Consider the following 25,693-nt stretch of genomic DNA (forward strand, 5'->3'; position numbering starts at 1 on the left):
AAAGCGGGATTAGGCTATTGAGTTGGATGATCAGCCATGATCATAATGAATGGCGGAGCAGGTTCAATGGGCTGAAAGGCTTCCTTCTGCTCCTGTTTTTTCTATGCTTTTTCTATGTTTCTAAAACTGCCCTCTTCCTGAGGACATTTAGCTTCTCTGGTGTTGGGTGACATGGTAGCACAGGGGTTAGCACTGTTGCTTCATAGCGCCATGGACCTGGGTTCCATTCCCGGCTTGGGTCACTGTCTGTGTGGAGTCTGCATGTTGTCCCCGTGTCTGCATGGGTTTCCTCCGGCTGCTCTGGTTTATTCCTACAAGTCCCGAAAGACGTGCTTGTTAGGTGAATTGGACATTCTGAATTCTCCCTCAGTGCACCTGAACTGGCGCCGGAGTGTGGCACATAGGGATTTTCAGTAACTTCTTGCAGTGTTAATGTAAGCCTACTTGTGACACTAATAAAGATTATTAGCATTATTCTTTGCGTGTCTGGCTGCTTTTTCTTTCTGTCTGCACTTATTGCCTTCAACTTCTCTGCTTGTAGCTCTTCTTTATATCTGACCAGCCATATGGCTTCTTTGCTAACTTCCATCCTGTTGGCTATGTTTCCAGGTCAAAAGCTGTCAGGTCATATGGACTAGTACTACTTCTTTTCCAAGAAAATTACAACTGGTCCTTTTACAGTTGATTCAAACATTTAAAAGCCCTTCCCTTTCCTAACATTCCTAAAAACAATCACTAATTCAAGTGGGAGAATCCAGCTAAGAAGGTTCTCCAGTGCTAGTCTGAGGAAACAGTAGAGCTCCCACGTAACTGCTTAGAGACAGTGGACTGGTCCATATTTAAGAACTCAGCGACCAACCTAAATGAGTATGCCACCACCGTCACAGACCTCATCAGCAAATGTATGGACGACTGTGTGCCAAAGAAAGCAATACGTACGTACCCCAACTGGAAACCATGGCTCAATCGCGAGATTGACTCCCTATTGAAGGACAGGTCTGAGGCGTTCAAGTCAGGCGACCCTGACCTATGCAAGAATCCAGGTACGACCTCCACAAAGCCATCCGAGGTGCCAAGAGAGAATATCAGACCAAGCTAGAGTCACAGACTAGCGTTACAGACTCTCGCCGGTTGTGGCAAGGCCGAAATAACATAACGGGCTACAAAGCAAATCCGAGCAGTATCTCCAGCAGCAGCGCACCCCTCCCCGATGAACTCAATGCATTCTATGTTCGATTTGAGCGGGAAACCAACGATCCGCTGTTGAGTGCCTCAGCCGCCCATAACATACCCATACCCACCATCACAGCTTCCCAAGTCAGATCGGCTTTCCTGAAAGTGAACCCTTGGAAGTCGACGGGTCCGGACGGGATCCCTGGTCGTGCAGTAAGAGCTTGCGTGGGCCAGCTGGCAGATGTGTTCGTGGACATCTTTAACCTGTCCCTACGCCGCGCCAAGGTCCCCACTTACTTCAAGAAGACCACCATCATACCGGTGCCAAAGAAAAACCAGGCAACGTGCCTCAATGACTACCATCCAGTAGCCCTGACTTCAGTCGTAATGAAGTGCTTCGAGAGGTTGATCATGAAGTGCATCACCTCCATAGTCCCAGAACGCCTCGATCCATTGCAATTCGCATACCGCCGCAACCGGTCCACAGCAGACACCATTTCACTGGCCCTACACTCATCCCGAGAGCATCTCGACAACAAAGACTCATATATCAGACTCCTATTTATTGACTACAGCTCTGCCTTCAACACCATAATCCCAGCCAAGCTCATATGAAAGCGCCAAAACCTAGGACTTGGCTCCTCACTCTGCGTACTTAGCCCCCTACTATACTCCCTGTACACACACGACTGCGTGGCAAAATTTGGTTCCAACTCCATCTACATGTTTGCTGATGATACGGCTATAGTGGGCCGGATCTCGAATAACGACGAGTCAGAATACAGGAGGGAGATTGAGAACCTAGTGGAGTGGTGCAGCAACAAACAATTTACCCCTCAATGCCAGCAAAACTAAAGAGCTGGTCATTGACTTCAGAAAGCAAAGTACTGTACACACCCCTGTCAGCATCAACGTGGCCGAGATGGAGATGGTTAGCAGCTTCAAATTCCTAGGGGTACAAATTTCCAAAAATCTTTCCTGGTCCACCCACGTCGACACTACCACTCAAGAAAGAACAGCGCCTATACTTCCTGAGGAAACTAAGGAAATTCAGCATGTCCACATTAACTCTTACCAACTTTTACAGATGCACCATCGAAAGCATCCCATCGGGCTGCATCACAACCTGGTATGGCAACTGCTTGGCCCAAGACCACAAGAAACTTCAGAGAGTTGTGAACACCGCCCAGTCCATCACACAAACCTGCCTCCCATCCATTGACTCCATCTACACCTCCCGCTGCCTGGGGAAAGCGGGCAGTATAATCAAAGATCCCTCCCACCCGGCTTACTCACTCTTCCAACTTCTTCCATCGGGCAGGAGATAAAAAATCTGAGAACACGCACAAACAGATTCAAAAACAGCTTCTTCCCCGCTGTTACCAGACTCCTAAACGACCCTCTTATGGGCTGACCTCATTAACACTACACCCCTGTATGGTTCATCCGATGCTGGTGTTATCCAGTTACATTGTGTAGCCTGTGTTGCCCGATTATGTATTTTCTTTTATTTCCCTTTCTTTTCATGTACTTAATGATCCGTTGAGCTGCTCGCAGCAAAATACTTTTCACTGTAACTTAGTACATGTGACAATAAACAAATACAAACTTGTAATTCCACAGGCATTTTAATTACAAATTTTCCTGACTATATTGCTTCTGGGTCCACGTTCGTCACACTATCCATTACCTCTTCCTTCTCAATTTTAAACCTTTCATGTATTTAAACAGCATGACCTTGCTGAAGACAGATGCAAAGTGTTCTTTAACCTCAGCCATGTATGTTTTATAGGGCCCAATTAACTAAATCGAAGAACTCAAATTAACTGGTGGACAAAGGACAAATGGAGCACAGCCCAAAAGGAATAAAGAGGAAACGGATACTTAAAAACCATCGAACCAAGACGTGAAAATTGGGATCGATAAAGCAGTCCAACCCCTGCGGTGCCATGGAAGGCCTCGAGTGTGCCCATGGACACCGCTTGCTCCCTTTCCAGGGACACTGGCGAATGAGGCCACAGAAGAGGGGCAGACAGTCAGGCTGGATAATCCCTTCGGTCGCCCGCTGCCTGGACCGATCTATGGCAAGTTTGGCCAGGCCCAGGAGCAGGTTCACGAGGAGGTCCTCCACCTTCCCCGCCCCCCTCCGCACCGGATGCTCATAGATCAGGAGCAGGGGGCTGAAGTGCAAACAAAACCTCAACAACAACGTTGTCAAGAAACCAAAAAGGGAGTGCAACCCAGGACACGTAACATAGACATGGTGCACGGACTCCACGAGGCCGTAAATAGAGCAAGCCACTGGGGAGTCCGTGAAGAAGTGCAGTCGCTGATTGCACGGTACTGCCGCGTGCATTATCCTCCACCTTAGGTTCCTAGGTTTTATGGGGAGGACACCTCCGTAGAGGGACCTCCAGCGGGACCTGCCGTCAGGGACCTTCGTTGACGGACGGCAACGAGGCACGCCAAGGCGTGTCTGGATGGCAGACGAGACCTCAGCCATGTATCTGCCTTCATACATAAATCTCTTAATGGTCCCTAATTGGTGTCATCCCTCCTCTTATCGCCATTCTGCTATTTATACGCCTATAGAAAACTTTTGGAATCCCTTTTATTTTAGTGGCCAGGCTCTTGACACCCTCTCTTTGCATCTCTTATTTGCTTTCTCAGTTCACCTCTTCTATGTTCGGCATACTTCTCAATTGTATTATCCACCTGACGTCTGTTAGAAGCACACTTTTTCTGCTTCATCTTTTTCCCTATCTCTTTCATTCCCTGCTGAGGCCCCTTGTACAATGCGAGTGGCGTTGAATAGCCATGTTTTTCTCAGCACTGCTATGGGACTTTGTTCCCATTTAGTTGAATCGAACCTTAGAATTTTTTTCACTACTGGGGAGCTGAACTCAAAGATTGGGCCACCATTTTGAAATGGTGCCCCAGTCTCTAAGTGAGCTCGTGGGTCACCCACACCCATTGGCAACATCACCCCCCACACAAATGGTCACTATCCTACATCCCCCCAAGTAAGGACACCCACAATTGGGTCCCTGGGGGCCTCCCTCTTGAGGCCCTCCCAAGTCCCCTTACAGGACTCCATGCCCCAGAACCCACACCAGTCAACCACACCTCCACCAACCTCCAGAAGCCCCAACTTACCTGCCCTGCACACCACCATCTTCAAACCCCCTTCCACCCTCCTTTCATGGGCATGGCAAGAGGCCCGCGGGAGACTTCACCCGGGATTTGCCGGCATCTTTGTGCTCCCACTCAAGTGCAACACAGCCACTCGATCACGCCCCTTGCCTTTTTTACAGCTCGATTCAAATAGTTGTTGAGTTTTGTAGCTGGTAGTTACGGCGAGCTTTGTCTGCGGATGTCAAGCAGAGAAGTTTAAAGTTTCAGCAGTGATCTTGAATGGAATATAATTGCTCAGAATCTATTATTGACAGAAAAGCAGTGATTTTTATTGAAATAATTATGCAGCAGTTCACTGAGTTTAGAATGTTTGATTGAACAACAATAATTTTTCAGCTGTGACTGGGTGGGACAAACATTTTTAATTTGGTATTGCGAGTTGGGTTGAAGGCTAGTTCAAGAGGAGGAATGAGCCTAGCTGGGTACTATCTTTTTATCATTATTATGTGCTCATGCTAGGGAGCAGAGCTGGCTGGGGAATTCTTTTTTAAATTCATTTTTAAAACTATGATTTGGCTGGGCAATTTAAACTCCGAGCACATGACAGCCGGCATTGTGTCTTCCATGCCTGTATTGTGGAGATGTAAGTTCTCTTGAAAGGTGGTGAATAAGGTAGAACTATTAGGCTGTCAAGTTATTTAAATTCCTTGCCCATTAAAATGTTAAAGAATTTGTCTGCCGTGTTTGTGAGAGTAGAAAGAATTTGATCGTAGCAGTTTCAATTGGTGTTTGTGGACATAACCCTAAGTGTTACCATTAAAGCATTATTGCTGCTTGACTGCTTGCTTGCGTGTCATTCTCACAATGTAGGGGTGGGGTGCAGCTCTGTAGGATTAACTGTGTTTGATATGAGGTTATGAATACAAATGTTTGTTTTAATCGGGATTAAGTGTATTGAATTGGTTTCATGAATTAGAGGAATGAGTGTTTTTATCTGGTGAAGTCTGGAATAAATACTTTGAACTTTATTTTATTTCATCGCAGCATGGTTCCTGAGACCTTCCCATGCTGAGTCGGGATGGGGCGGTGTAAGGGTAAAGAGTAGTGGGTAGGAGCCATGGGTTACCATTAAGTTGACAGAGTGGCTATAAGAGGCCATGAGGATGAGTGGAGAGCCAAGGTTGGCATGGTGGGTATTGGGTCATTTGGGGTGGGTAGAGGGGCAGAGGATGGCATGGAGGGTGTGAGGGACCATTGGATGTGGGTGGACAGCATGGATTACCATGACTTGGCATGGATGGGGCATGGGGATTGGGTGAGGGGTTGGAGGGTTTGGGAAAGTTGAGAGGTGTGTGAGGGTTGAGGGCTAGAGGGCCGAATATTTCACGAAACATCTGGGACTAAGTTGTCAGTCCAATGGAACCGAGGCGAGATTTTAACCAGCCAACTTTAGCACTCGGCACCCCCGTGGCCACCTCTGATATGTGTCCGGGGATGGCAAGTCAACTGTCCAGAATCTGTCCACCAGCAATGAAATTCGTGCCATTCAGGACATTTTTTCTCAAAGTAAGTGTGCCGAACCAGGAACTTCCTGACTCAGTGGTGGTGAAAATCTGGCTCAATAGCTCTGGAGCCACCTTTATGAATTCTAATTGAAAGTAGACAGTGTCAGTGCAATAATGATAGGCACCCGAAGGGAACCTTCAGCCATCCGCTTGCGAACCCCCCACCTCTGCCAGCCACCATTTACTTCCTAAAATTAATATCACGTATTAATATGAATATTAATGCTGCATTTATCAATGCAAATTTATGTTACATGAAAAATTAGAATATTATATGATATCGATTGTACACTCATCACCGAAGAAAAGTAAAAGTAAAATTGGCATAGTTCCAGATGACCATAGGCTTCTTTCCCCTTTGAGGAGGAGGGTTACCCAAAGGTGATTTAACCTGAGGTTCATCACCTCAAGCGAGGGGCAAGGTTGAGAAGGCGGGGCTTTCATGAATAACCTCAGCTGGTACAGGAATTGAACCCACCTCACTCTGCATCGCAAACCTGTTGTCCAGCCAACTGTGCTAAACCAGCCCCCAATGTGCAAAGAACAAAGAACAATACAGCACAGGAACAGGCCCTTCGGCGCTCCAAGCCTGTACCAGTCATGATACAACCCTTGGCCAAAACTCTAAAGAATGAAGAACAATACAAGACAAGAACAAACTCATGCTGGCAGGGCAGGCCCTGATCAAAGGGCACCCCCATATAGAAAAAGATAAAAGGAAAAACACCCTATGGACCACCCCTCTCCCAACAGACATGGGACCCCCTCAGCAGTATCCTCTGGCATTGCCCCATGGCACTGGTCCCTGGCACTGCCAGGGCATGATCCTCTTCCCCCGTCCTCCCCACACAGAAGGGTGTTGAGCAGGAGGAGGTCGGGCACTGAGTTGGGAAGAGTGGCCATCGATGAGTAAGAGGAGGTCAGGAAAGAAGGGCCAGAGTCACCATCAAAAGAAGAGATTGGGAATGGGGACCATCATCAAGGGAGGAGGTTAGGAAGGCTCAGGGCCACCATCAAAAGAGGAGGCTCAGAATGGCCACCATTGCAGAAGGAGGTTGGGGAGCGATGGGATTAACTGGGCCTCTGCTCAAGGGGTATGGAGGTGTAGAAGGATTGGATCTATAGCGAAATGCAGAAAGTTAAGGCCAGGAATTTGGAAACTGTTAAACTGGTAGAGGGCGAAACTGTTAAACTGGTAGAGGGCAAAGGCAGAATTGTAGATGTAGGTGTGGATAAACCAGACAAGGGGAGAAAAATGGAATTGAGATAGAAGAATTCTGTTCAGTGGGGCTATAATATATTGGATTTACTTGGCAGTCATGTACATGGATGTTGGCAAGGAGATGGAGTTGGGCTACTGCGATGTTGCATACTGTGGTGGGAATTATTTCCAATGGATATGAGGTCAGTGGTAGTCGAGAATGTGATGGCTTACTATTCGGTGGTGGAGTCATGGCTTGGGGAGGGATGAGGAGATATCAGAGAGTTGTCATTAAGACCCCTGGTTAGTCCCCCGCTTATTACCCTCTGTAAACATGAGATCATGAAAAATGCTATGCCTGTAGCTTAATTCACACCAAGCCCCATTCTCCTCTCAGTCCTTTGCTTGCTGACCTACATTTTCTTCCAGTCGAGCAATGTCTTCATCTTAAAATTCTTATCCTTGTTTTCAAATCCCTCCATAACTCTGTAATCTCCTCCAGACCACAACTCTCTGAAATATCTATACTCCTCTAAGTCTGGCCTCGTTTGCATCCCTGATTTTAGTTGCTCCACCATTGGTGGCTCTGGCTTCAGTTCTGGAAAAGCCCCCTACACATCTTCACCACATTTTCCTCCTTTAAAACAAGTTTTAAACTCTACCTTTGACTAAGATTTTGGTCATCCGTCCTAATATCTTCCTGTGTGGTTCAGTGTTATTCTTTGTTTCATAGTGTCCCTGTGAAGCACCTTGCGGCATTTTATTACATTAAAGGTGCTCTATAATTCTAAATTGTTGATGTTTATGTACACTGAATATCACATATCATGGATTCATTTTTATTTATTCATTCATGAGATGTGAGTATGGCTGGCTAGGTCAAATTTATTGCCCATCCCTAGTTGCCCTTCGGAAGGTGGTAGGCAGCTACCTTCTAGAACTACAGCAATCCCTGAGGTTTAGGTACACCCTTAGCGCTGTTATGGAGGAAGTTCCAGGATTTTGACCCAGCAACAGTGGCGGAACAGCGATATATTTCCAAGTCAGGACGGCGAGTGACTTGGAGCGAACCTCCAGGTGCTGGTGTTCCCATGCGTCTGCTGTCCCTGTCCTTCTAGATGGTAGAAGTCATGGGTTTGGAAGGTGCGTTGCTGAATTGCTGCAGTGCATCTTGTAGATGCTACACACCTGCTGCCACAGTGCACCAGTGGCGGAGGGGGTTGATGTTTATGGATGGGGTGCCAATCAAGTGAGCTGCTTTGTCCCAATCAAGTGAGCTTCTTGAGTGTTGGTGGAGCTGCACTCATCCAGGCCACTGGAGAGTATTCCATCACACTCCTGACTTTTTACCACGGATAGTGGACAGGCTTTGTGGAGTCAGGAGGTGAGTTACTCGCCACAGGATTTCTAGCATATAGTACATGTAATGGTATGTAATCACTAAGTTAACAAGCAATACTTATAACAACACCTGATGACGGTTGACACGGTATTTAAATGTGTTACAGTTCTAAGCTCAGAATCTTAAACTTTTATGAATTGAAATACTCATTATAAACAGCCAATTGGTATTTAGCTCCCTTTATGTGAAAATCCACACAATTCTATTTACATAATTAAATCAAATTTAAAATATAACTCCATACAACAAAAACTTAATTGACTTATCCCTTATCAAAAAATTTAGTTTACTTTACCTTGGAGCTCTTTTTCTCTATTACTCCCTTACTTTATCTTATCGGTAGTTTCACTCATGAATATAATTGCTATTCCACCAAATGAAACTTGAGCTATAAGTCTGGCTTTGATTCAATACCACTCTGTGCTGCTTCAGAAATGCTCATTAAAAAGGATGACAAGGATTAAAAAGCAAACTGCTTTTCCCACATTTATCAACTGATTAATATCCTCTGCAGTATGCAATGTTATGTCTTTTAATTCGATTTACTGAAGTTTTCCAAAAGCCGTACTTGAAATTTATTTGAAGTTCACCACTATTACTACAACGTGAAGAAAATTCTATATCAGTATATCAGCAGTTTTATTGATCCATTCCTTACACTCCCTCCCAGAGTAGCCTTGTTAACCCACAGTGCTTCCTTCAAGTGGTGTTCAACATGGAGGAGAAAGATGTTTTCTCAAGAGAAGTGTTTAGTGATTGGTTAAGAGAGATGATGAACAGTAATTAGCAGTAGGCCACCTTGCTCATGTTTGATCTGAAGCCATGAGATTTCATGGGGTCCAGAGACAATGTTAGGATGTCAAGGACAGACAAAGTAGTGCCTCAGCACCCAACTTCCCTCCCTAGAACTAGGGGACACACCCTCAAAATAAGGGGATGCAGATTTAGGACTGAGTTGAGGAGGAACTTCTTCACCCACAGGTCATGAATCTGTGGAATTCCCTGCCCAGTGAAGCTGTTGAGGTTACCTTATTAAATGTTTTTAAGGATGTGGATAGATTTTTGAACAATAAAGGAATACAAAGTTACGGTGAGCGGGCGGATAAGTGAAGCCGAGTCCACAAAAAGATCAACCATGATATTATAAGATCATAAGATTGAAGCAGAATTAGGCCACTCGGCCCATCGAGTCTGCTCCGCCATTCAATCATGGCTGATGTTTTTCTCATCCCCATTCTCCTGCCTTCTCCCCATAACTCCTGATCCCCTTATTAATCAAGAACCTATCTATCTCTGCCTTAAAGACCCTTAGTGATACGCCCTCCAAAGCCTTCTGCGGCAAAGTGTTCCACAGATTCACCACCCTCTGGCTGATGAAATTCCTCCTCATCACTGTTTAAAGGATCGTCCCTTTAGACTGAGATTTTGTCCTCTGCTTCTAGTTTTTCCTACAAGTGGAACCATCCTCTCCACGTCCTCTCTATCCAGCCTCGCAGTATCCTGTAAGTTTCAATAAGATCCCCCCTCATCCTTCTAAACTCCAACGAGTACAGACCCAGAGTCCTCACCCGTTCCTCATACAACAAGCTGTTCATTCCAGGGATCATTCTTGTGAACCTCCTCTGGACCCTTTCCAAGGCCAGCATTTGATCTGGGGCCTAAAACTGCTCACAATATTCCAAATGGGGTCTGACCAGATCCTTATACAGCCTCAGAGGTACATCCCTGATCTTGTATTCTAGCCTTCTTGACATGAATGCTAACATTTCATTTGCCTTCCTAACTGCCAACTGAACCTGCACATTAACCTTATTATTGAATGCAGAGCAGGCTCGAGGGGCCAGATGGCCTAGTCCTGCTCCTAGTTCTTATGTTTTTATGTTCTCACCACCAGAGATGGCATATAGAGTTTTGGGATATATAGATGGGTAAGATTCTGTGAGTGTGACTATATCAGGCTGTTCTCATTCGGATAGCACTGGTGCACTATGGGTGGCAGTCACTTGCTGGGATTGAACGGAGGATTGCAATTTTAATATAGAAGGGAAGAGTATCTCTACTCCTTCTAGTTGCACATTAGGGTAAGGAAGGAACATTCAATTTGCCTTTTAGATGGCAGCCTTCGGTTGGTACGAGAATTCAACACTTTTCTTTGACCTGAGATAACTGATCTCAACATGCATGACGCATACCAATTTAAAAGTTCATTGTAAAGATGCCAACTCCTTTTGTGCTTTTTGTAAATTAACTTTCCAATGTTTTCAATGCCAGAAAATGTGACTGAAAATATCCACTTTTCCAAACATTAAAAAATGGCTGGTTGCATATTCAGATAACACGTCACTGAATTCAATATAACATGTAGTGCTGCATGGTGGACATGTAACTCACGCCTGTCAACTAGTCATTGTACTCCCTTGCTGGTAGCTACACTATCAGATGCATACAGTGGTATATCACAATAAGCTCAATTAAAACTGCAGTATCAATGTAATCTTAAATGTTTTGATTTTACACGTGCAAATTAAGTCTGGAAATATGGAATACTATCAGTATAAAGATACAGAGTCATTAATTAACTGATGTCAGATGAAAGAAACTGATGTAACCACTCAGTTGCTCTGATTTCACAAGCTGAAATCTGGCTGCATTGTGGATATGAGTCCAATCTTTCCCAGAGGAAGATAATTAAGGGTTACTTTGTTTTTCCCTTACTGTACTGGATGAACAGGTTATGAATGGAAGCTACCCAATTTTCCATTATCTCAATTCCAGTGAACACTATCAATTTTCATAGATGGTTAACTTTTGGAGCCACTTTGGGTGGCAAGTGGAAAATTGGTTTACTGCACCCAAACTAGGTCAATTCTTTGGAAAGTCAGTGACATTGTTCAACAAAAAAATTTATTTCCCAATCTGAAGAAGAAAAATTGTTTCCTGCAAACATTTAATTTGCTAAGATTACTGCTAACTATTTTTTTCCTCCAAACTCTTAAATGCTCTAAATGTCCGTTTGTTTATAAATAAGAATTTGTTGCCAACACATTGTCACGAATGTTGATATTATTAGCTCTTTGAATAATGTGCTAGGAGTTGAACACCAAAGCAAACAAAATGGCCATATCTCAAACAGATCCAGTTCACTGTACAGAAGGCTTTGTATAAACGGCTGTCATCCATCCAATGAACATGGAGCCGCAACACAGACTCCGGCTCTGTAATGAGTGTATGGCTATGAAATGAGCATGCTCCAGGACCTCTGAATTGATTCTCTTTCACTACCAAGAGATTCTGAGGTTACATCTGAGACAGTAAATATGGAAAGTGTTCAGCCTTTTATGTTGTCCAAGTGTCACCACTGAAGAGGAGACACTGAGGATGCAGGCTTAGTAGACTTGCAGTTTGATCTTCTAAATCACTTTGTTGCTTCCTTACTCCGTTTGGACATGACAGCTGCAGCTTTTGCAATGCATTTGTTGATTGTAGCATTAAGTGACAGATTGTTGGTGGTTTCTTCTGTACGTTGAACTGGCCACTGGGTCACGACTCCCTGGACGCCTAATTCTCAGCTACAAGGACACTTGGAAGTCAGATATGTAGATAAGATCATAAGAACTAGGAGCAGGAGTAGACCATCTGGCCCTTCAAGCCTGCTTCGCCATTCAATGAGATCATGGCTGATCTTTTGTGGACTCAGCTCCACATTCCCGCCCAAAAACCATAACCCTTTATTCCTTTATTCTTCAAAAAATGATCTATCCTTATCATGAAAACATTTAATGAAGGAGCCTCAACTGCTTCACTGGGCAGGGAATTCCATAGATTCACAACCCTTTGGGTGAAGAAGTTCCTCCTAAACTCAGTCCTAAATCTACTTCCCCTTATTTTGAGGCTATGCCCCCTATTTCTGCATTCATCTGCCAGTGGAAACAACCTCCCCGCATCTATCCTATCTATTCCCTTCATAATTTTATATCTTTCTTTAAGATCCCTCGCGCATCCTTCTAAATTCCAACGAGTACAGTCCCAGTCTACTCATCCTCTCCTCATAATCCAAACCCCTCAACTCTGGGGTTAACCTAGTGAATCTCCTCTGCACACCCTCCAGTGCAAGTACGTCCTTTCGCAGGTAACGAGACCAAAACTGAACACAATATGCCCGGTGTGGCCTCACTAACACCTTATACAGTTGCAGCATAACCTCCCTAGTCTTAAACTACATCCCTCTAGCAATGAAGGACAAAACTACATTCGCCTTCTTAATCACCTGTTGCACCTGTAAACCAACTTTTTGCGACTCATGCACGAGCACACCCAGGTCCCTCTGCACAGCACATATTTTAATATTTTATCATTTAAATAATAATCCCTTTTGCTGTTATTCGTACCAAAATGGATAACCTCACATTTGTCAATATTGTATTCCATCTGCCAGACCCTAGCCCATTCACTTAAACTATCTAAATCCCTCTGCAGACTTCCAGAATCCTCTGAACTTTTTGCTTTACCATTCATCTTTAAAAAAAATAAATTTAGAATATCCAATTATTTTTGTTTTCCAATTAAGGGGCAATTTAGTATGGCCAATCCACCTAACCTGCACATCTTTGGGTTGTGGGGGTGAAACCCATGCAGACATGGGGAGAATGTGCAAACTCCACACGGACAGTGACCCAGGGCCAGGATTTGAACCCGGGTCCTCAGCGCCGCAGTCCCATTGCTATCCACTGCGCTACATGCCACCCTAACGTTACCACTCATCTTAGTGGCGTCTGCAAACTTGGACACATTGCACTTGGTCCCCAACTCCAAATCATCTGTGTAAATTGTGAACAATTGTGGGCCCAACATGATCCCTGTGGGACACCACTAGCTACTGATTGCCAACCAGAGAAACACCCATTAATCCCCACTCTTTGCTTTCTATTAATTACCCAATCCTCTTTCCATGCTACTACTCTACCCTTAACGCCATGCATCTTTATCTTTTGCAGAAACCTTTTGTGTGGCACCTTGTCTAAAGCTTTCTGGAAATCCAGATATACCACATCCATTGGCTCCCCCGTTGTCAACCGCACTGGTAGTGTCCTCAAAAAGTTCCACTAAATTAATTAGGCATGACCTGCTCTTTATGAACCCATGCTGCGTCTGTCCAATGGGACAATTTCCATTCAGATGCCTCGCTTTTTCTTCCTTGATGATAGATTCCAGCATCTTCCCTACTACCGAAGTTAAGCTAACTGGCCTATAATTACCCGTTTTCTGCCTACCTCCTTTTTTAAACAGTGGTGTCACATTTGCTAATTTCCAATCCACCGGGACCACCCCAGAGTCTAGTGAATTTTGGTAAATTTGCATTTGCAATCTCTTTTAGTACCTTGGGATGCATTCCGTCAGGGCCAGGAGACTTGTCTACCCTTAGCCCCATTAGCTTGCCCATCACTACCTCCTTAGTGATAACAATCATCTTAAGATGGTGCACAATTGAGAAACAACTGCTGACAGCCATGACCTGTGTAGGCTGAAGGTTTTGAGGGGTATCAAACGAGACAAGAAAAAACAGAAAGTCCAGCTGGCTGAGAAGAGGGCCCAGAGAAAACAGAGACCGGTGAATTCTGCACTTTCTCAGGCCACTGCTTTCATCTGTAGCTAATGCAGCAGAGACTGCCATGCCAGAGTGGAGTGAGGCCCAGGGTGGACAATGCAAGGGGAGAGACTAGGAAAAACTGCATTGGTGGTGGAGGAGACCCTTAATTCGCCAATAATTGGCCACTTTAAGGGCCTCAACTGGCCTATGGACAAGGGGGCTGTCCGATGCCTCCCCTGTCACTGGGCGGGTGGGGGCCGTGTAGACACTGGGAAAACTGCTGGTGCCTTGCTGCCCAATTTTATGCACCTTGGTGGAGCTATAAAGCCCAGTCTTAAATATATGTGCTATTGCATGCTTATAACATATTTGCGGCCTATTAGAAATTGCAATGAATCAACTATTGATTATGAAAATGAAATGAAATGAAAATCACTTATTGTCACAAGTAGGCTTCAAATGAAGTTACTTTGAAAAGCCCCTAGTCGCCACATTCCGGCGCCTGCTCGGGGAGGCTGTTACAGTAATCGAACCGTGCTGCTGGCCTGCCTTGGTCTGCTTTCAAAGCCAGCGATTTAGCCCTGTGCTAAATAGCCCCTTATTTTACATGGTTGATGTGAAATCGACTACTGACTTTCCCTTATTTTTCTGTCTCAGCTAATTACCTTCCGACTTGCACTTGTCCTCCTGATTATGCTGGGAATGGTTACGGATCCACTGGCTGTGTTGCTCTCAGTGACGTCTGTCAACAAAACAAATCCTGTGTGAACGGACTATGTTTGGTAAGTTCTAATTATGCAAATAGGTTCTGATATCTTCCTCAGCGATATGATGGAGAAAACGTAATCAAATGATGCACTTTTGTTTTTAAAGGAAGCATGGAGAGCATTGCACATGAATATGAATAATATTAAAAGGTTTAATTCTGCAGGCATCCAGCTAGTCCTGTAACTGGACGGAAGTTACTATTTTCTTTTTAATGTCCATGCTTTTCAGTGTTAAAAAATATAATCGTGGTACATCTTGGGTCAGGATATGCAGTTCTGTGCTATTTTAGGCTCCATGCTAAACATGGATGAGTGGTCTTGGAGATGGATAAATAATAGCTTCTTTGGTCCCTTAACACAGAAAGGCCCTGTGCAGGATGAAACCTAGAGGGTAACAGCACTTAGGTTTTGTGTTGTCACTCTTCCCAGCTGAAGTTTATCTCCCATAAAAGGAGGCAGCAGGATGAGAATTCTGAGCTCAGTGGCTTTGTGCTTTTTACCGTTAGGTTAAAAAATGCATTGGGAGCAATTTAACTAAATGGGAACAAAGTTCCATTGTGAGCACATTTAGCCACGTGTTTCCCGGCGCTTGCAGCACTGAGGAACATAATGCTATCAAGCGTGACTCGGGTCAGATAGGGTCCTCAGCGGGGAATGCACGGCCAAGGTCGCACATAGCCCCGTTTTCTGCACTGAGGAGCTCCGCTCACCAGAACTCCTCAGTGTAGCGAAAGATTGGGAAGCCATTTTTAAATGGCACCCCGATCTCTGGAGCCCCAAACTTGAACCCCAACATGACCCCCAAGTGCCAACTCACTACGAGGGGGTACCCCCAACACCCATGCAGGGCACCCCCAGCTCAATTGTCGCTGCACAGAAAATGCCAGCTTGGCAGTGCAAACCTGTTTCCCCAGCAGTGCCCCTGCCAACTGGCAATGCCACCTGGGCATTTGGCAGTGTCAGGCTAGCACATCGGTTGCACTGCCAATATGCCAGTCTGGCAGTGCCAGGGTGCCCAGGTGGCACCAGCAGTGCCAGGGTACCACCCTGCCCAAAAGGCAATCACGGGGAGCCTCTGGTCACCTGAGAGACCCCCACGAGTGGCGTTCGATCTGGTCCCCGTTTGTACTGAACTGCGCTCGCACGACGTTTCCAAGGTAAAGGGGATAGATCCCAAAGCCTCAGGTGCCTTGGGAAACTGCATATTTGAATTAGACTAGCTGTCCCGCTCTAATTTGCAGATTTGCCAAAAAGTGATCCCGTCCACAATGGCCGAGATTCACATCGCATCATCGCGTTGCAAGCTGGGTAGATCCCGGGAGCGAGGTCTCCTGGCTTCCATCAGCCACTTTGTGCCGTGGCAAGCTGCTTTTCAGGCGCAGCGTGGATCACACCTCTTGTACCATAACGAATGGTGGAGCAGGTCGAAGGGTCGAATGGCCTATTTTCTATGTTTCTGTACCATTTTCCTTCTTTACCGCTTGCTGTACCTGCATGCGTACCTTCAGCCACTGGTGTATGAGGACACCCAGGTCTCGTTGCACATTTCCCTCTCTCAATTTATAGCCATTCTGATTATAACCTGCCTTCCTGCTTTTGCTACCAAAGTGAATAACATCACATTTATCCATATTATACTGCGTCTGCCATGCACTTTCCCACTCAATCAACTTGTCCAAAGCATACTGAAGCACCTTTGCATCCACCTCACAGCTCACCCTCCCACCCAGCTTTGTGTCACTTATTTCCCTCATCTAAATCATTAATATATTGTGAATAGCTGAGGTCCCAGCACTGATCCCTGCAGTACCACACTAGTCATTGCCTGCCATTTGGAAAAATACCCTTTCATTCCTACTCTTTGTTTCCTGTCAGTTTTTCATCCATCTCAATACACTATCCCCAATTTAAGTTCACATGCTAATCTCTTGGGCGAGATTCTCCGACCCCCCCACCGGGTCGGAGAATCGCCGGGGGCTGGCGTGAATCCCGCCCCCGCCGGTTGCCGAAGTCTCCGGCACCGGATATTTGGCGGGGGCGGGAATCGCGGCGTGCCGGTTGGCGGGCCCCCCCCCCCCCACGATTCTCCGGCCCGCATGGGCCAAAGTCCCGCCGCTAAAATGCCTGTCCCGCCGGCGTAGATTAAACCACCTACCTTATCGGCGGGACAAGGCGGCGCGGGCGGGCTCCGGGGTCCTGGGGGGGGGGCACGGGGCGATCTGGCCCCGGGGGGTGCCCCCACGGTGGCCTGGCCTGCGATCGGGGCCCACCGATCCGCGGGCGGGCCTGTGCCGTGGGGCACTCTTTCCCTTCCGCCTTCACCACGGTCTCCACCATGGCGGAGGCAGAAGAGACTCCCTCCAATGCACATGCGCGGGAATGCCGTCAGTGGCCGCTAACGCTCCCGCACATGCGCCGCCCGGAGATGTCATTTCCGCGCCAGCTGGCGGGGCACCAAAGGCCTTTTCCGCCAGCTGCCGGGGCGGAAATTCGTCCGGCGCCAGCCTAGCCCCTTAAGGTTGGGGCTCGGCCCCCAAAGATGCGGAGCATTCCGCACCTTTGGGGCGGCGCGATGCCCGACTGATTTGCGCCATTTTGGGCGCCAGTCGGCAGACATCGCGTCGTTTCCAGAGAATTTCGCCCCTTATGTGGGACTTTGTCGAAGGCCATCTGAAAGTCCAAATAAACCACATCCACTTTTTCCTTCTCGTCAACTCTACTAGTTAAATCGGAAAATTCCAGTAGATTTGTCAAGCATGATTTCCCTTTTATGTGTGGAGTTTTGTCTTGATAATTCCAGGAAAGAAGCACCCTGAGGCATGTTTCCAGCCAGAAGTATATCTTGGGGTTTAGGTGCTAAGCATTCCTGTCTTGGGGCAGCACGGTAGCCGTGTGGATAGCACAATTGCTTCACAGCTCCAGGGTCCCACGTTCGATTCCGGCTTGGGTCACTGTCTGTGCGGAGTCTGCACATCCTCCCCGTGTGTGCGTGGGTTTCCTCCGGGTGCTCCGGTTTCCTCCCACAGTCCAAAGATGTGCAGGTTAGGTGGATTGACCATGATAAATTGCCCTTAGTGTCCAAAATTGCCCTTAGTGTTGGGTGGGGTTACTGGGTTATGGGGATAGGGTGGTGGTGTTGACCTTGGGTAGGGTGCTCTTTTCAAGAGCCGGTGCAGACTCGATGGGCCGAATGGCCTCCTTCTGCACTGTAAATTCTATGATAATCTATGATAAGTCAGTTGCATCAAAAAGGAAGGCAGAAGAGCAAATGGGAGGGAATAAATATACTTTCATACACAAAAGAATTTTCTAGCACATAATATTGTCCATAGTGGGATGTTTGGCTGCCATTATCTATGGACCAGGAATTTCCTTGAAGTTGGCACTTCTCCCCTGCCATAACTTCACTGGAAATGTAGCAGAAACTCTATTTATGGAAATGGAGTTCTGCCGCATGCACCATGACATTGAGACAATGGAATGGTGGCAACTGCAAAGAAATTCCCAGCAGTAGTATTTGATTCACAGGAAATTACTATGTTTTTTTGTCCTGACCTGTGCTTTCTACAGGTCACGATTTCAGGTGATGTGTGCGTTTGTGATCCAGGATGGACTAGTACCAACTGTACTCAGAATATTAATGAGTGTTCCAGCAACCCCTGCCAGAATGGTGGAACCTGTACTGATGGTGTCAATAGTTACACTTGCACTTGCACTGCACACTGGACTGGCCCGCAGTGCCAGGTAGCACAGCAAGGTAAGCCGATGAGTGACAGTGACTATTGTGTGGTTGGAGGAAGTGAAGGAGCCTAACTCCTTTTTTTGTAACTGATTATGACTAACATGGCCCATACTACATTAAAAAAAAAGCATAAACGTTGATTTTATTGCTTTTCACACAAATATGATGGTCTAGGTTTCCTGACTCTGGTGGACTGGGGACAGAGAAAGTTCGAAAAGTGCGAAGGGGCAAGCAAAATCCCATCACCACCTCCTTTTCTTCTGTAAGGCTTCCTAGGGCCATAATATTTGTCTGTCCATTAACAGTGAAACCATAAACCATATTTAAGTTAAGAGGATATTGTGTGTGACGGGGTTCCCAACAAAGTAGAGGCAGGTTCACATGGTTATGGGGAGTTAGACCTAAAGGTGATGTCAGGTTGGGATCGCGATATCATCCTACACTCTTCTGGGTTACATGGAGAGAGGGTGAACAGAGAATCAACTTGGATCTGTTGGGTAATTTATATGGGTAAGTAAAAAGCCAATTAACAGCTTTTAATCCTCACTTTTGCATTTCCCAGCCAAGTATTGTGTTTCGTGACCTGTTTGCAACCTGCCGGGGTAACTAGGCATGTACTCAACAGGGAGAGCTTCTTCACTGAAACTGACAAGCTTGAAACACTTTGATCAGTTACACTGAAGAGGTCCAGACATGGTCATTAAGAGATTACAGTTCAAAGCATTCCTTCTCTCAGAGTTGGCTGCTCAGATGGAGATGCAAGGTGATTGGAGAGAGAGAGGAATGAATGGAATTGCGAGATATGTTGACCTGAAAAGTGCTGTGCAGTAGAAAGCGAGGCATGTCAGAGTGTGAGTTTGACAACTGAAAGGACTGGGCTCTCTTGAGGTCCAGAATCCTCTCGATGCACTATCTGCAGGTTAAAGGGACTACATTTCTTGCAGCTGATTTATTCCGCCACTTCCATCCACACCTTCTTGTCTGGAGAGATTGTCTTCTTCTTCCCACTTTGTGAGAGCTAATTTCATTGCAGTCCCTCAGTTCCTGCAGCTGGACCTCCAGGTATTAGTGAAAGACCCAGGAAGTAGCCTTCTTAAGAGTCTTCTCCAATCCTGCTGAAGCAGGATTGCTGCAGCCTCAAAATCCAAATGTTGGAGAGCACTTGGAACTCAATCGTGGTCCCCTTAACATAATAATCCCTTTTTCGGCAGAACAGATGTGTCATCCTGCCAGAATTTGCTGATTAGTTGGTGAACCAGATGGCTGGATGATGCTGTCAAGGCTCGACAAAGCGCTCTCCTTCACCATTCTGATTCCCGACTGTAAATGGCCCCGACATTTCAGAAGATTCCACCCCCATGGTCATTGTTTCCCACCAGTTGTCCCTTTCGAACGTTGGGCCTCAAGTTTGCTTGTTTGCCCTCTCTGCTCAGAATTTCAAGATCGCCAGAGGCAGAGTCCGAGGTTTATTTGCAAAGGATGTCAGTGGACAGACTAAGGTGGTGTAACAGAATTTTAAAAACATGTACAACTTCTCAGGCACTTCAGAGGCTACCTTGTTCTTCTGCTCAGCAGGGTGTAGCCATCTCAGATGGCCACCTGCAAAGGACCATGGGAATTATGGCCAACCCAGGACTCAGACAGTCTCAGAGCTTGTGTGTGTATTTGCAACCCAGATAGATAGACGCGATTGAAACTCCCGCTTGTTTGCATTCTAATGGCCCATTTCCCCAGAACAAAAGGACTGTACTCAGGTAGTACTTAGAACCTTAGTTAGGCCACACTTGGAGTATAGTGTTCAATTCTGGTCGCCACACTACCAGAAGGATGTGGAGGCTTTAGAGAGGGTGCAGAAGAGATTTACCAGAATGTTGCCTGGTATGGAGGGCATAAGCTATGAGGAGCGATTGAATAAACTCGGTTTGTTCTCACTGGAACGAAGGAGGTTGAGGGGCGACCTGATAGAGGTATACAAAATTATGAGGGGCATAGACAGAGTGGATAGTCAGAGGCTTTTCCCCAGGGTAGAGGGGTCAATTACTAGGGGGCATAGGTTTAAGGTGAGAGGGGCAAGGTTTAGAGTAGATGTACGAGGCAAGTTTTTTACGCAGGGGGTAGTGGGTGCCTGGAACTCGCTACCGGAGGAGGTAGTGGAAGCAGGGACGATAGGGACATTTAAGGGGCATCTTGACAAATATATGAATAGGATGGGAATAGAAGGATACGGACCCAGGAAGTGTAGAAGATTGTAGTTTAGTCGGGCAGTATGGTCGGCACGGGCTTGGAGGGCCGAAGGGCCTGTTCCTGTGCCGTACATTTCTTTGTTCTTTGTTCTTCTTTGTAACCGATACAGATGCAGACTAACCGGCGCCACTCCCTTTGCTAAGAAAGCCCAAACAGATAAGGTCAATGACCGCTCAGGATACGCCCAGCCATCAAGGCACCCACCCCACTATTGGCCAAAATCGAAGGCAATGATCGAAGCCTGTCGAATTATTGAAACCAAAGCTAAGGACCGCCCCAAAGAGTGTGAAATCCCAGAGGGATAAAAAGAGACACAGCCATGTGTTCGGTCTCTCTTGGCCCCAGTCTACGCCTAAAACCAAGTGTAGCATTACAATCAGAAGACAAGTTCAAGACCAACGATTGCTACCAGACAGATGAGCCCAGCAGAAACGAAGCCACTTCTTCTACCCAGCCACGCAAGATCCGAACAAAGGCTTTGTTCATCTACAAAGAGCCGGTTGCCCTGAAGTTAAGTATAGGTTATTGTAGATGTTAGGTGTAGTTTAACTTGTCGTGTTTTATGTTGCATGTCAAAGTAATCCTTGTGTGTAAATAAACTGTCATTGAACTTGAACTGACTATCTGGTTGTTTGGTCTTTGATCGATACCTGGTAAAGCCTTGTGGTGGTATCATTTGACACCTGCCGACTCTGAAAAGCAATATTATCATTAATAACTGCCATATCTAGTTAATTTGGCAACATTATTGGTGACTCTGGTGGGTTAATATTCCACTCATTAAAAAGAGCAACATTATTTGTGACATCAGATGGGAACTCGGCCTAGAAGTGATTTTGTCACTCCGAGAGAACCCACAAAACTTTGCATTAGAAATCCAATTGAGGAAAATTGAAAGAAACCACAAGTGTAAGGCCCGTATCGATCAAATCACCAAGATTCGGAAATGTGTTTAACCTGCATGCGTACTAACAGGGATATAAGGTAAACTCGTTAGATTTTGCGTAAAACTATCGGGAGTATTGTGAACCGGAAGATAGCCAAGGCCATACCCGCTGTTCGAATCACCACCTTATTCCCCCTGTCCCAAATTGACGGCAGGAAAAGAGAAGTTAGAAGCAGAGCAAAAGAGAACTTAGAGGTAGGGAAACAGAGAACTTAACGGTAGGAAAACAGAGATAATAGTAGCAATGGCCACAAAAGCGATGGAACGTTTGATGAACTCGCAGGAACCCGAGGTCGCAGCGACCAACAGAGCTGAGCAGTGCCCCATATGGGAAGAGGAATTGAGGAAGTATTAGAAGGGGAAAGGATAGCCCCTTTGGTCTGAATTTTGTTCAAATGATGAGTCAGGTCCAGGAAGCATAGGACAAACCTGGTGGGCCAACCTAACCGAGGTACATAAGATAAATGCAGCGAACGTTCGTAGGCTGATGGCAATACTGTCCTGTTTGGCACAGTTGCAAGGCACAGAGGAGGTCGTGAGGACGCTCCGCTGACAGCTAGTTGAGAAAGAGGAAAAGAATGAGGGAAACTATTGTGAATGTCAAAAGATTAATGAGCAAGTCCGGGAACAGTTGGCAGCTAAAGATAAAGAGATGGCTGGTGTCAAACGGGCACACCAATCTTGCACACCAATCTTGTTTAGTTTACCTCAGCAGCTTTCAGACCCAGTATGATAAAGCCTACCAAGATATACAGCGTGCAATTTTGGTACGAGAAGAGACAGAACAGCAGATAGCACAGTTAACAAGACAATGCGCAGATTTAAAGGCAGCTTTATGAGTGCTCCATAGTTCCACTACAGAACAAAGACAGAGCACAGTAGATCACGCGAAATGTAGACGACAAACAGAGAAGTTGCAGTCACTGCTGTCAGTGCGAAACGGCTTCAGAGATACCTTTGGACAAGATTTAGATGAGGAGAATGGCCCCAATTGGCAAGAACTAAATGAAACAGCCCATAGATATGTGGAGAATACCGAAAATCACAATAGAGCCAACTTGGGTCTGCAACACACTCTGGGACAAATCAGGCAGACCAGTAGTCACAGGCACAGTCCGGGGACATCCAGTAGAGTTTCTTTGGGACTCCTCCACAATGTTTCAGCACGACAAATGGCCCTCCACAGACACCATCACCCTTAGTGGATTTATAGGACATGTACAGCAGGGATACATTACAGCCACCGTAGATATTCAGATAGGAACCATAAACACCAGACACACCGTTGTTTTAGTCGACTTGCCCCAAACAGCCGAGCACATTCTAGGAATCGACTTTATGAGCTCCCACAACCCATCCTTTTACCCCATGAATAAGTGTGTATGGAAAATGGCCAAAACAGCGAGAGCCCCTGCTATGCTCACAGTAGGGGACTATGAACATAGGATTTGCTCAGTAGGAGACTATTGGTTTAATTTGCAAACAATTAGTACAGACCAGACAATTAGAGAGGTCCTCAGAAAACATAAAGCAGCCTTCACCCAACACAAACACGATTGTGGGAAGATCCCAGGCATGGTCACAATTTCAGGTCCCGATCCCAAGCCCCAGAAGCAATACGGTTTCCCACAGCAAGCCGAGGGTGAGATCTCAAAAGTCATCAATAGCTTACTAGATCAAGGAGTAATTTGGCCCGTAGCCTCAACAAACAATGCCCCAATTTGGCCCGTAAAGAAACCCGATGGTTCATGGAGATTAACCATTGACTACCGAGAGCTCAACAAGGTCACCCCATTAGCAGCCCCCACCGTTGCCACGAGTCCCGAAACCATGCTCAAGCAGGGAGTACAAGCAAAGTACTTTACAGTACTGGACATTAGCAATGGCTTCTGGTCCATTCCCTTGGATAAAGCCTGTCAATACAAGTTCGGGTTCACATTTCAAGGGCAGCAGTATACGTGGACATGCCTCCCGCAAGGATTCCACAACTCCCCCTCCATTTTTCACCGACAATTGGCCAACAGACTTTCCAAATTTTCCCGCCCCGAATGCCTTATTCAGTATGTGGACGACTTACTCCTACAGACGGACACAAAGGAAGAGCATGTTAAGCTTCTTTCAAAATTGCTAGGTCTCTTGCAATCTATTGGATGCAAGGTTAACCCGAAAAAAGCCCAGATCCTAAAAGAAAAGATCCTTTATTTAGGCATCATTATCACCCACGGGAAGAGAGAGATTGAACACAAACGAATTGAGTCAATAGTTAAATTGCCCCTGCCCCACAATGTCACTGCACTCCAGTCATTCTTAGGATTAGTTGGATATTGTAGGAACCATATAGATGGTTTTGCCACTAAAGCAACCCCACTCTCACAGCTCCTAAAAAAGAACGCCCCATGGGAATGGCTTCCTCAGCACACGGACGCCATCGATGAATTAAAACTCACCTTAGGCACAGCTTAGGCAGGTTCCAGACCCACACTCTCCCTATGCCATAGAAGTAGCAACCACCGACCGAACCCTATCAGCAGTACTCCTACAGGAAAGACATGACCGCTTAGGACCCATAGCCTATGCCACATGAATTTTGGATCCCGTAGAGCAAGGATTTTCAGCCTGCGAAAGGCACTTGCTCGCAGTCTTTTGGGCAGTGCAGTATTTTGCATATATCACAGGCCTTAACCCAGTAACGATTTCAACTGAGCACACCCCGCAGCTATTGTTAGATGGTAGGTTAAAGGACGGTTCAGTCAGCCAGATTCGGAGCAGCTTGCTGGATACTGTTGTTACAAGGAAGGGACATCACAGTTAAACGTACAAAGACCCACACAGTTTTAGCGGACAACCTTCAATATGCAGGAACCACACATGAGTGCCAGATCATTGCAGCCAAACACCACACAGGACCCTTTATTCCGAAGTCACGACACACACGAGCAGGCATCAGAACACAGAATCCCCAGACCACGGGCAACGCTTTAAAGATTTATGTAGACGGTTCCTCCACCATTGAGAATGGAAAGAGAATAACTGGTGGTGGAATTTATGTGGAAGACGCACAGGGACGCGCATTAGAGGAAATATCTTTAAAATTGCCCAGCCACCTGGGATCACAAGCAGCCGAATTAGTAGCTATAACATATGTAGTGCAGCACCCAGATTCCTTTCCGACCCCAGCGGACATACATTCAGACAGTTTATATGTCTGCAATAGTTTGACAGAATTCCTGCCCCTGTGGGAATCTCGAGGATTCGTATCCGCTGATGGTAAACCCCGACCCTCAGCCCCATTATTGAAGCGTAACCTTAAGACAGCAAAAGACCGCACATAGGGCATAATCAAAGTCAGAAACCATCATCGTTCCTCCCCACCCGGTAACATAAAGGCAGACGCCTTAGCCAAGTCAGGATCACGCCACGGACACTTTTGGCAACCCCTCGAAAGTGAACAGTTACACGCAGTCCAGGTTTCACAGACCAATATCGAAGATTTAGCCCTGGACCAAAAGGCAGATGACACTCTTAAGCAAGTTTTAGACGGTAACTTCCCAGCCCCCTACGACAAATTCAAGGACTCATTGTCAGTACAGGATGGTATAGTTTTGAAAAATGGAATTTATGTGGTCCCCACCCAGGACCGAAACCTAATAATTTACCACTTTCATGACGGACACGGACATCAGGGGATAGACAATACCATTGTCCATTTAAGACCTTTGTGTTGTTGGCCCGATTTAAAAGCAGACGTCACGCATTATGTTGAGAATTGTTTAATCTGTGCACAGAACAATCCTGAAAGGTATTCCAAGAAAGGACAATTGAGACACACCCGACCTGTTAATCACCCATGGACAAATTTACAACTCGACTACATTGGTCCTCTCCCCCCATGCAGAACTGGATTTAAATATGTATTAGTTGTAATTGACAC

At 46.1% G+C, this 25,693-nt stretch overlaps 1 protein-coding gene across 1 annotated transcript in view; it reads left to right on the forward strand.

Annotated features, from left to right (window-relative positions):
* cubn (cubilin (intrinsic factor-cobalamin receptor)) overlaps positions 1–25,693 on the forward strand; it is a 604,171-nt gene that overhangs the window by 54,670 nt on the left and 523,808 nt on the right. The window contains exons 11-12 of the mRNA XM_072510233.1: positions 14,721–14,845; positions 18,401–18,587. Of these exons, the coding sequence (XP_072366334.1) occupies positions 14,721–14,845; positions 18,401–18,587 (312 nt within the window). The remainder of the gene's footprint in view (positions 1–14,720; positions 14,846–18,400; positions 18,588–25,693) is intronic.

The sequence above is a fragment of the Scyliorhinus torazame genome, chromosome 6 (assembly GCF_047496885.1).
Source record: "Scyliorhinus torazame isolate Kashiwa2021f chromosome 6, sScyTor2.1, whole genome shotgun sequence".
Lineage (NCBI taxonomy): Eukaryota > Metazoa > Chordata > Chondrichthyes > Carcharhiniformes > Scyliorhinidae > Scyliorhinus > Scyliorhinus torazame.